This window comes from Rutilus rutilus (assembly GCF_951802725.1).
Source record: "Rutilus rutilus genome assembly, chromosome: 2".
Taxonomy (NCBI): Eukaryota; Metazoa; Chordata; class Actinopteri; order Cypriniformes; family Leuciscidae; genus Rutilus; species Rutilus rutilus.
The window spans coordinates 43292197-43303840 of record NC_140210.1 but is presented as its reverse complement, the minus strand read 5'-3'; the positions used below and the strand labels follow the sequence as shown (position 1 = coordinate 43303840).

Below are 11644 nucleotides of genomic sequence, written 5' to 3'. Positions count from 1 at the left end.
ATACTGGATAGCATCATGTCGAGAAGACGCTGTGCTCTACAATGTGAAGGTAAAGCCAGTTTTTTCCACTGCCCAAGGACGAGCATGTGAAGAATCAGTGGTTAAAGTTCATCTTTACCACGATATCACAGCAATATAATCCTAAACTTTTGCTGTGTTCCCTTTATTTTACTGACGACTCCTTTTCAAATCTCTGAGTTCAATGCAGGATTCGCAAACCACTTGCTCTTGAAAGATGGTGTTCAAAATACTTAGTTTTCAGTTTTATATTGTGTAGGTCTCGTACTAACTGGCTAACTCACGCTATCACTGTCTTACTGAAACACTTCTGCTAATCAGCTGTGGGCCACTATTACCTATAACTGTATCTATTAATGCAGATTGTCTATCATTCTCACTACTTTGAGGAAAGATTAAGCATGGAGAAAGATTTGTTTTACCAACGTTTATGTTACACCAGTCATTCACATCAGTCATTCATGCAGAGTTATTGATACAGTTTCCACGTGTTCACCGCAATATATTACAAAAATACTCTGTAAATAAATGAGTACAAGTAAAATAATCGGTTTGTTGATGGACATGCACTTGTTAATGCTGATGGTGAGGAATTAGTTGCAACATCTCAATGTGCCTCAAACTGAGTAGTGTATCACTGAGAAACGTCCTGCTTGAGTCGTCCTTGCGATGGAGATTCGGGTTGAATAACTAGTTCTTCCAGTGTTTCATCATCGGATTTGCGCTCGCATTGATATGGTAAAATCGACGTCATTGTTCATTACTGTCTTTAGTTTACGGGACAGCTGACGTTGTTATGGCAATGGGCGTTTTTGTTTTCGATGCGCGTTGTACACGGTAAACCAATCACAACAGACTGAGCTGTCTGGCCAATCAGAGCAGATTTAGGGAGATTGATTCATTTGACCAGACGTTTGAGAATCATTGAAAATGTGGTGATGTGCAAATGTATATTATGAGGAAATTAAACAGTTTTTTGACCTTTGATGCATGTAAACCTCCAAGACTCCAAAACAACATTAGGAAACTTTAAAATAGCATATAGGGGCACTTGTTGCAGTTTGTGCAATCATGCAATTGTAGCACTCGCACTTGTCACATAATTCATTGAGGGAATGGCAGAGGCAGGCAGGCTAAATACACATTAATTGCGCAGATATTAACATAAATAAATAGCCTACATAATATTCCATTAAAATAAACATAAATAAGACTTATTCATGTTTCTTTATTTATTTTTATCGATTGCAATGTATTAACTACATTAATTAATCACGATTAATCGCCGTAATTTTTTTTTTTTACTTTTTAACATATTATAATGTAATAATTTCACAATTAATCTCCAAATTAATGTAGAAAAACATAAAGACAGTAGGCTATATTTTAAATATTTGTCTAACAGGTAGGAAAAATATACAGAAATTGAAGTTATCAAACAGTTTGTACTGCATACAATTTTTGTACTGCATCAAAATTGTACATAGATTAATCCTTATTAAAGTAAAAAAAAAATCTATAGTCAAGAGCAGTGAGTGTTTTTCTGTTACCTTTGTTCTTTGATTAACTTTACTGACAGAAAGCTTTGGCTACTGTCTCTTTAAAACCAGCCGCTGACAGAGACACGGATTTCACACTCGTCTCATTCTCTCACAACTCTTTGCTTTCATTTACGACTTTTTTAAATTAATTTAAGACTGCTCAGACTGCTCTTATGAGGATACTCAACAAAACGGACATTTTGACATAATTGCGTGTGTTAATGCCATCTCTCTCATGTTCATCCATCCTCGGATGCTGCTGTTCTTCTTCGCGCGATTTTTACCCCCAAACTACTTCAGTGGAAATCCCGCCCTGCAGCCGATTCTAAAGATTTTATTGGTCATGTGAATCACAGTACTGATCGATTGCCTACACCAAACACTGATCCCTAAACCTACCCGTCATTGTAACCTTAACCAATGAAATTAGCCGCAGGGCGGGATTTCCGCTTAACTGGTTTGCGCCCATTGGGATATATATATATATATATATTTATTTATTTTTTATAGAAAGATTAAAAATACGGGAGAAATACGGGAAAATATTTAAACGGGATGATAGCGGGATAGCAATGTAAAATACGGGAGAATCCCTGGAAAAACGGGAGGGTTGACAGGTATGAATAACTCTATTTATTATAAAACATGTTACTTCCACATTAGATTAGTCTGAATAAACTGATATTAGTCCAACTTACTCTTTGACCACCGTGGCTTGGATGACAGCTCCACTGGAGTCCATGGTGATGAAACTGACATAAGTCTTGTCTGTAGATTCTCTAAAAATGGTGTGCATCTCATTCCCATCCTCAGCTCTCACACTGAGGATTTTCACAGTCCAGCCTAAAACTTTCCCCATGGAACTGAGGAAAAAACACACTATCAGATGGTGTATATAACACAAAACAATAACAGGAGGTATCATGAAGCACCAATTCAGTCTAATTGTAAAACGGAAAAAGCAATTCATTGATAATAACTGGCTTAAAACAATGTTTTGCTCATGATCGATCCGTTTCTATAATTTGACACCCTGACTTAACTCACTAGAAGGGAAGCTTTTCAGTAAATAATGGTGTAAATTTCAGTCTGTTCTACAGACAAGGTGATTTAGACTTGGAAATGTCATATGGACTATTTTTTGTTATGGTTTTTTTTTTTTTTTTGTGGCAATAACTGTATGAACATTTTCTTTGAAAACATAGCAGGACACACAGGTTAGGAATCCCATGAGGGTGAGTAAAATAATTCATTTTTAAATTTAGTTTTGGGTTAATTAATCCTTAAACATGTTTCCTCTTAGCTCAAAACACATTAGCACTTCACAAATAGAAATGCTCTTATTTTGTCTCAATAACACGTTTCAATATCAAATAGAGATTACTCACTCTTCCATCTCTGGTATCATCTTCTCCACTATGTATACGGGCCGGTTTAAGGAGATTACTGAGACGCTGTCATGATGTACACTTTGTTTTACTTCGATCTGCAGGTGGCAAACACAAGAAGTCCGTCTTTGTAAAGGTGTTCTCTTCTCAGTCAAAATGTCATTGGTCATTTGAAACAGTCTTACAAAAGCGTTCTCTTTTTTCTCTCTCTGTTTCTGCTCACCTGTACTGTTGTAGGCGTGAACAGCCCATGTTTATCAGTGGCTTTAACATGAAAGGTGGACGGATTGTCTCCAAATCTGGATGCATCCAGTACGTAGACCTGACCAGTGTTTGCCTCCACATCCAGCAGAGTTGTGGACTCCTGCAGGGAATACTGCAGTTCTGAGCTCTCGCCCACATCAGGGTCCGATGCCTGAGGGACACACCATCACATTGTAACCAGTTACGTGAATAAAAATCAAGAAATCAAAATTTTTTGTTTATTGACCCTCTTCTATATTAAAAGTTTCTGTCAGGCACTTCATATATTGATTTTTTAGGGGTTCCCATCATGGGGTCATTTTATGGATTTAATTTTAATCGATTTTTAACCTTAATTAGATTTTATGAATTAAACAGCTCGTATTACCACTAGAAACATTTTGAATAATCCATTAAACATGAAAGTATTATTCAATCATTTAAGATATTTAAAATACATAAAACTTTTTTAGCATAAAGGGTTCTTTAAAATTGAGTCAAGGGTTCTGTAAAGTTTTCAGACATCAACATTTTATATGCCAGGAGAAAAAAAGTCACTTTGAAAAATACCAGCACACATATCTCCTCAGATGGCATGGGATGAGTTGCATGTCGAAATGTATTACTTGGGGTTAAGGGTTTGAACAAATCACTAGCCCTTTAGTATGAGCAATAACAACAGAAACATTGATGTTTGCCTTAGCGAACACCACTTATTACAAAATAGATCTGACTACATCCACTGCATTTATATCTGATGTCTATGCCACACTTACCTGGACCTTCACTATAGGGAATTTGTATGGAGAGATACTGGAAATCTCTGCTTTATATATTTCAGCGTCAAACACAGGAGCCTCATTCACGTTCTCAACCTGAACGTTGACCTGAAGATTGTGAGAGAAAGAAAGTCTATAAGAAATATATATTAGGATTAGAAATATAAATGAGCCCTGTGACAGACTTTGACGTGCCTGAAGAGTAAAGGCCATTGCACACTGAGTCCGAAATTTTCGTATGCGTTTTTTCGTGTTCGTCAGCAGTAAAATTCGTCACGCACAGAAACCTTGCACACTGAGTCCGATGCGTATTTATTAAACCTTTGCGGAAAAAAACGCACAAAATACTAAATGGATTCGTCAAGCAGTGAGGATGATTTTGTTGCCCTCTTTCTTCTTAAAAAGAGAAAAAGAAAGAGGAAATATTGGGTCCATCCAATCCTGAGATTGCGCCGAGAGGAAGGAGAGTTTCACCTCCTTATCAAGGAGTTGCGAAATTATCCCAAACGATTCAAAATTTACCTCAGAATGTCAGTGGAACAGTTTGATGCTTTGCTAGCGATACTGGAGCCACATATTAAAAAGAAGACCACCAATTTCTGTGAACCAGTCGATCCTGAACAGAAACTGGCAGTATGTCTATGGACGGACACACACACACGCGGCCGGCAGAAGCGCTGGGCAGACAGAACAGCTGTATACAGGTTATATTTTATTAAGTGTCTTTGTAATCCGCATTTTGTTTTTCATACAGTACTTGTGCTGCGAGACGAAGTGTATCAACTTGTCAGACGTCATTCTGGATTTTGTCGTTCGCTTGTACGGTGGCTCTGAATTTTCAAAAAACCTCACAAAACACTGGCTGTGGATGCGAAAAACGCAGAAAATCGAACCCAATCCGAATTTTTTTTTTACGGACGAAAGTTTCGTAGACAGTGTGCAAGCATGATTGACATAACGTGAGGTCGAATTTTTTTTTTAACGTGCGAAAATTTCGGATGCGAATTTCGTACTCAGTGTGCAATTTCCCTGTTTTCCAGTGGCGTGGCATGGGGAAAATTTCTGAGGAAGCCAATTAAGACACAACCTCTAAGCTGTGTGTTTTAAGGGGTGGGGGCAGAAAATCATACGTTACCATTTATATGTTGCTATTTGGACGAACTATTAGAGCGCCCAGCATCATCTTACCGGGACTTACGCTTGTTACAATCCAACACTTTGAGCACGTAACGTTAGATACCTAAAATATGTTGCGCATACAGCTCACCTAACGCGATTGTTATAAAGGTGTTTGAACAACAAAACACATCCTCTTGCACATATTTGACAATCGGAATATCAGATATATCCTGCTATAGCTAATAAATTTGTGAAATTTTGAATAAAAAAAGGAAATAAAAGCTGATCATTCAGCGCTATTGTGCCTGCGGTGTGACAAGCAATGAAAGACGCGTCTCCATGGGAACCATAAAGTCATACTACGATCAATAACGGTCGCCTTGAAAAACTTACGTGTGAAAAGGTTGTTTGTAAGGCTTACATTTAAATGTGTCTTTGTTTTGTTTTGAGTGTATGGTCAATAAATAAAGGAATTAAAAAGATGGGCACAAAACCACAAATCTTCCGCTATTTCATTCATTCATTCATTGACGATGATAACGTGATGTGATTGGCCTGATGCCAACAAGTTCATGGCTTCCCTTGACACTGTCCTGACCAATCACAGGGGAGCAGTGTCGTGACAATAGCGTCACCTGATTGGTTAATCATTCTTTTTTTTTTCTATCAAGGGATGCCAACTCAGCCTGGCCTCCTCACAGACACAGGGTGCAGTACCATGTTTTCAACGCTCATTCACCATGTCACTTTTATAGGGGCGCTGTTTTACACATCATAAAGATGACAGAAGGATTACGTAAACTGTGAAAACAAAAGTGTTTATTAAATGACGATTATATTCTGAAAAAGTGAGGAAGCCTGGCTTCCCTTGGCCTCCGCAAGAAAACGCCACTGCTGTTTTCACAGAATTGTAAATGCAACGCATATGTTAGTTCATTAAAATTTATAAATTTTTAGCATTTAGTAATTTATTTGTAATAAACACTTTAAGTGTAAGTACACTTTAAGTATAAATTGTTATATATGTTAAATTATGATTTTAAAACATAAGCGCAGAGTGTATTGTGTGTGTGTGAAAGAATTTGTCCGCAGCTGCAAAAAAAAAAACAAAGTCAAAAACCTCACTGTTAGTGTTTTGTAAGGAACAGGCAAATATGTAAAATATAGCAGGATACATTTTAATTGTTTACTATAACAGTTATTTTTTTATGTCAGTGTCGGCTATAGCCATGAAGTTGACGAATCGCGATCTTCGCAGCGCCAGAGAGAAATGCACATTTCATACGAATTACATAAGCAGCGCAGTCTGTTTTCTTTCGTTTTGAATTGTTCTGCTTAAAAGTAGACATTTCAAGCTATCTATGTCTCAGGTCTGTGAGGCAATAGGCTACCTTATAGGCCTACGCTGAGTTTCGGTTCATTATGAGACGAGCTCCAGGTTCGCCAGCGCCTCCGTGTCCTGATTATCTATTTTCTAATAGCCTATATTTTGCTACTTCTTATTAAATCCAGACAATTTGTTGATGAAACATCGATTAAAATTAAGATACAATTAATACAAAACGAAATTAAATGTAAAGACAGGCTTTGTGCTTTCAGTTTGAGGTCTCTGTGAAAGTTTTAAAACATTCGTTAAGTGCCGCTTTAGACGCGCTCTCGTCCGGAGAACTGTCTGTAAATTTTTTTTTTTTTTTTTTTGTGAAATAAATTTCTAAAAAAAATGCGACTTAGTCCAGTGCGACTTAAGCTATAGGCCTATATGTTTTTTCTTCCTCGTGACGCATTTTTTGACTGATATGCGACTCTGGAGCGACTTATAAAATAGGCTACGGTAAGTTATTTATTATTTTTGTGCAAATGTCCCATCCTTTAAGGATTAATTTATGTCCCGTTGACCGGTCCATTGCGTTACGAATAAAAGCAGAATCAATAAAGTCAAAAATGTAATGTGCAGTCAGGTTTGAGTGTGCGCTATTTGAACAAGTGTTCTCACTGATACGCTTGTTGTGATTCGCGGAGATTTGACGAGTTTTATAGTCTTGATATTGTTTCTTATTCAAAAGTGGTGACGCCGCTATAGACATACTGCCAGTTTCTGTTCAGGATCGATTGGTTCACGGAAATTGGTGGTCTTCTTTTTAATATGTGGCTCCAGTATCGCTAGCAAAGCATCAAACTGTTCCACTGACATTGAAGAAGAAAGAGGGCAACAAATTCATCTGCTTGACGAATCCATTTTGTGCATTTAGTCTAAAGGCCATTGCACACTAAGTCCGAAATTTTTGTATGCGTTTTTTCGTGTTCGTCAGCAGTAAAATTCGTCACGCACAGAAACCTTGCACACTGAGTCCGATGCGTATTTATTAAACCTTTGCGGAAAAAAACGCAAAAAATACTAAATGGATTCGTCAAGCAGTGATGATGAATTTGTTGCCCTCTTTCTTCTTAAAAAGAGAAAAAGAAAGAGGAAATATTGGGTCCATCCAATCCTGAGATTGCGCCGAGAGGAAGGAGAGTTTCACCTCCTTATCAAGGAGTTGCGAAATTATCCCAAACGATTCAAAATTTACCTCAGAATGTCAGTGGAACAGTTTGATGCTTTGCTAGCGATACTGGAGCCACATATTAAAAAGAAGACCACCAATTTCCGTGAACCAATCGATCCTGAACAGAAACTGGCAGTATGTCTATGGACGGACACACACACACACACACACACACACACGCGGCCGGCAGAAGCGCTGGGCAGACAGAACAGCTGTATACAGGTTATATTTTATTCAGTGTCTTTGTAATCTGCATTTTGTTTTTCATACAGTACTTGTGCTGCGAGACAAAGTGTATCAACTTGTCAGACGTCATTCTGGATTTTGTCGTTCGCTTGTACGGTGGCTCTGAATTTTCAAAAAACCTCACAAAACACTGGCTGTGGATGCGAAAAACGCAGAAAATCGAACCCAATCCGAATTTTTTTTTTACGGACGAAAGTTTCGTAGACAGTGTGCAAGCATGATTGACATAACGTGAGGTAGAATTTTTTTTTTAACGTGTGAAAATTTCGGATGCGAATTTCGGACTCAGTGTGCAATGGCCTTAAGACTAAGGCCATTGCACACTGAGTCCGAAATTTTCGTATGCGTTTTTTCGTGTTCGTCAGCAGTAAAATTCCTCACGCACAGAAACCTTGCACACTGAGTCCGATGCGTATTTATTAAACCTTTGCGGAAAAAAACGCAAAAAATACTAAATGGATTCGTCAAGCAGTGAGGATGATTTTGTTGCCCTCTTTCTTCTTAAAAAGAGAAAAAGAAAGAGGAAATATTGGGTCCATTATTTGCGAGTTGCGAAATTATCCCAAACGATTCAAAATTTACCTCAGAATGTCAGTGGAACAGTTTGATGCTTTGATAGCGATACTGGAGCCACATATTAAAAAGAAGACCACCTGAACAGAAACTGGCAGTATGTCTATGGACGGACACACACACACGCGGCCGGCAGAAGCGCTGGGCAGACAGAACAGCTGTATACAGGTTATATTTTATTCAGTGTCTTTGTAATCCGCATTTTGTTTTTCATACAGTACTTGTGCTGCGAGACGAAGTGTATCAACTTGTCAGACGTCATTCTGGATTTTGTCGTTCGCTTGTACGGTGGCTCTGAATTTTCAAAAAACCTCACAAAACACTGGCTGTGGATGCGAAAAACGCAGAAAATCGAACCCAATCCGATTTTTTTTTTTACGGACGAAAGTTTCGTAGACAGTGTGCAAGCATGATTGACATAACGTGAGGTCGAATTTTTTTTTTAACGTGCGAAAATTTCGGATGCGAATTTCGGACTCAGTGTGCAATGGCCTTTAAGGCCAGACACATACTCAAGGTAAGTATGAGAACTTAAACACTTATAACTGCACAACTTGTGTCATTGCATTCTGAAATGTGTCAAAATGCAAATGCAATTTTGCTTTAATGGGGGATACAGTGGGCATTAACATACATTTTAACAAAGAACACTATGCATTAACATAAATTGTGCACTTGTGTAGAGTTTGTTTCTGGCCTTAGTTTAAAGTAAGGATAGTACCGTTGTCTCTGCAGTGTTTGGAGGAGTTCTGGAGTCTATGGCTTCTACTGTGAGGATGAACCACTCCTCTTCCTCCTTGTCCAGCGGTCTGAGAGCTTTTATGGTTCCCTCACCATCCACAGAGAAGACATCCTCATGTGACTTCATGTTATAGCTGACCGTAACCACTGGACTTCCTGTTAATGCCTTGACCTTACCCACTATTGAGGCCTCAGGTTCATTCTCCTTTATTGTGAAGTTGTAGGAGGAGCTTTCAAAACTCACACTCTCAGTGAAAGGAGCAATTTGGAAGTAGATCAAGACTTCAGCTACAGAGAGAAGAAAGATGTTAGTTTTGACATGTTAGTTCTATTGAGGTCAGGTTGATTCTTACATGCACACGTGTACCATAACCCATTTGTGAAGAATACCATTATGATCTGGTACGAAGTTCATAAATTTCTCGGAGAGGCCCCATTGTTGTCTTGCTTCTCCCTGATTTGGGTGAATTAATATTTCACTCCAGCTAAAAATGATATGGGGTTTAAACTATGGTTGAATAAGGGAATAGTTAGATTGATGGACTTTAATGAAGACAATATTTTAATGTCATTTGACAATCTGGTATCAAAGTTTCATATACCCCGGAAACATTTTTTTAAATACCTGCAGCTTAGAAGTTTTATTTTTTCAAAACTAAAGAATTCTGTGCAACTCCCTTCATTATCCACACTGGAAACCTTTTCCACACAAGACTGTTTCAGTAAAGGGCGAATTACCCAATTATACAATATACTGGTACAGAATCATAAAGAACATTCTGAAAATAAAAGACGAGCATGGATGCAGGATTTAAAGAAAGACATTTCATTAGATGAGTGGGGTACAATATGTTAAAAAGCACAAACTCTACTCTATAAATAAATACTTATAAATACTCTATAAATACTTGTTTGAGACTCATACAATATAACTGGATAATTAGAATTTATATCACTCCAGTGAGATTAAATAAATTTAACCCTAGTATACCCTAGACTTATGTTTTAAATGCAATAATTTCCAAGGCACATTTTTTCATTGTGTGTGGGAATGTGGTGAGGTGCAAAAGTTTTGGAGGAAAGTGATTCAGTACGTATCTCAATTTACAGCTAATCCATATTTCTTTAAGTCCGGTAATATGTGTATTGGGTGTCTATGTGGACAATTGCTCTCTGCCCGTGAAAGAGAAAAAACTGGTGGATTTGTGCCTACTACAAGCCAGGCGTTCAATTGCCCTTTGCTGGAAGAATACAAGTTGTCCTTCCCTTGGACTTTGGCTGAAAAACTTGATATCGAGTTTGGCCCTTGAGAAGCTTACATATGTGATCAAGGGGAAGTCTTCTTTATTTTACGAAATTTGGGAGATGTTCTTGAGATTTGTTAAAGAAGGAGATATTGAAGAGGCTATAGATGTCTGAAGTTGTAGTATATGCTTAATGCTTAACAGGAGTGTGTGATATATAAAGCACTGTATATTTAAAGGGGTGGTTCAGGATTTTCAACATCGGACCTCATTTTCAAGTGAGCCTGTTTGTCATTCATCAGTGGAGACCGTTTTCAAAAAAATTCATCCAGTCCTTACTTTTGGATAGTTCGCTGGTGCTAGGCTAGCGCGAGTCAACGGTAGATGCGTTAGCCTGCCATTAAAAACAGTTTTACCCACTCCACAGTACATCAAAAGCAAATCAGTTATAACGCCAGACTACCGATATAAATGTCTGTTGAGAGAATAATGTTAGAAATCAAACTACCCTTTCATCGCATTGCAATAGTTATACTTTGTTCCCTGTGTTTATTAGCACAGTCTACAGCAGCGGCGGAGTGATATTAAGTTACCTAGGCAACCGAGACTCCTACTAGCTAGCTAGACGTCCCGACTGTAGTGCGCTTCTTTTCTGTGTTTACTTTTCGGCGCAGTACTAATGTGATGACGAGGCAGAGACGTTTGGATCCATATGCAGATACTTTATTAGAACACACAAGTAAACAGAGTAGAACAGACACGGTAATGTATAAGCACTCAGGGGAAGTCCAGAACTCGTTAGTAGATACCAGGCAAAGGTCGGGGCAGGCAGCAAACGTTCATATAAATGTCCTTGGAAACGGGCCAGGATCGAGAAACCGGGAACACTAGGAAATAGCAGTGGAACGCTCAGAGTTGTACGCCGTGGCAGAAACAAGACCTCGCAGGGAACAGAGGGAAGCGAGGTCCTGATAAAGGGAGGTTGAGTGCAAACAGGTGGCAGTGATAATGAGGATAAGACAGGGATGGAAGGTAATGAGTGTGATGAGTCCTAGAATTCAGGGGAAAGTGATCTAGCGAAACCAGAAGGAGGCGTCGTTGAGTGCACCGTGACAACTAACTGGAGCAAAGTAAAATTCCGCCACTGCTGAGAAACTAGTTCCTGTAAATGTAATGCGATCATTGAGATGCAAGTGTAGTTTGAAT

At 38.4% G+C, this 11644-nt stretch overlaps 1 protein-coding gene across 1 annotated transcript; it reads right to left on the bottom strand.

Annotated features, from left to right (window-relative positions):
• Positions 1 to 3052: 3052 nt before the first annotated feature.
• On the bottom strand, positions 3053 to 9337 carry LOC311286223 (protocadherin beta-8-like). The gene is made up of 3 exons (XM_084402336.1): positions 9175 to 9337; positions 3967 to 4077; positions 3053 to 3362 (listed from the first exon to the last, which is right to left on the bottom strand). Exons 1-3 carry the CDS (start codon positions 9319 to 9321, stop codon positions 3129 to 3131), a joined length of 492 nt encoding a protein of 163 aa, XP_084258462.1. The 5' UTR covers positions 9322 to 9337; the 3' UTR covers positions 3053 to 3128.
• Between the last annotated feature and the right edge of the window lie 2307 nt (positions 9338 to 11644).

Excerpts from the sequence above, each read along its gene's own strand:
- LOC311286223 (XM_084402336.1), bottom strand. The coding sequence starts at position 9,321 with ATGAAGTCACATGAGGATGTCTTCTCTGTGGATGGTGAGGGAACCATA. Across the intron at positions 4,078-9,174 it reads CAAACACTGCAGAGACAACG|GTCAACGTTCAGGTTGAGAA; the intron begins GTACTATCCTTA and ends CACAATCTTCAG. Across the intron at positions 3,363-3,966 it reads TCCCTATAGTGAAGGTCCAG|GCATCGGACCCTGATGTGGG; the intron begins GTAAGTGTGGCA and ends TGTGTCCCTCAG.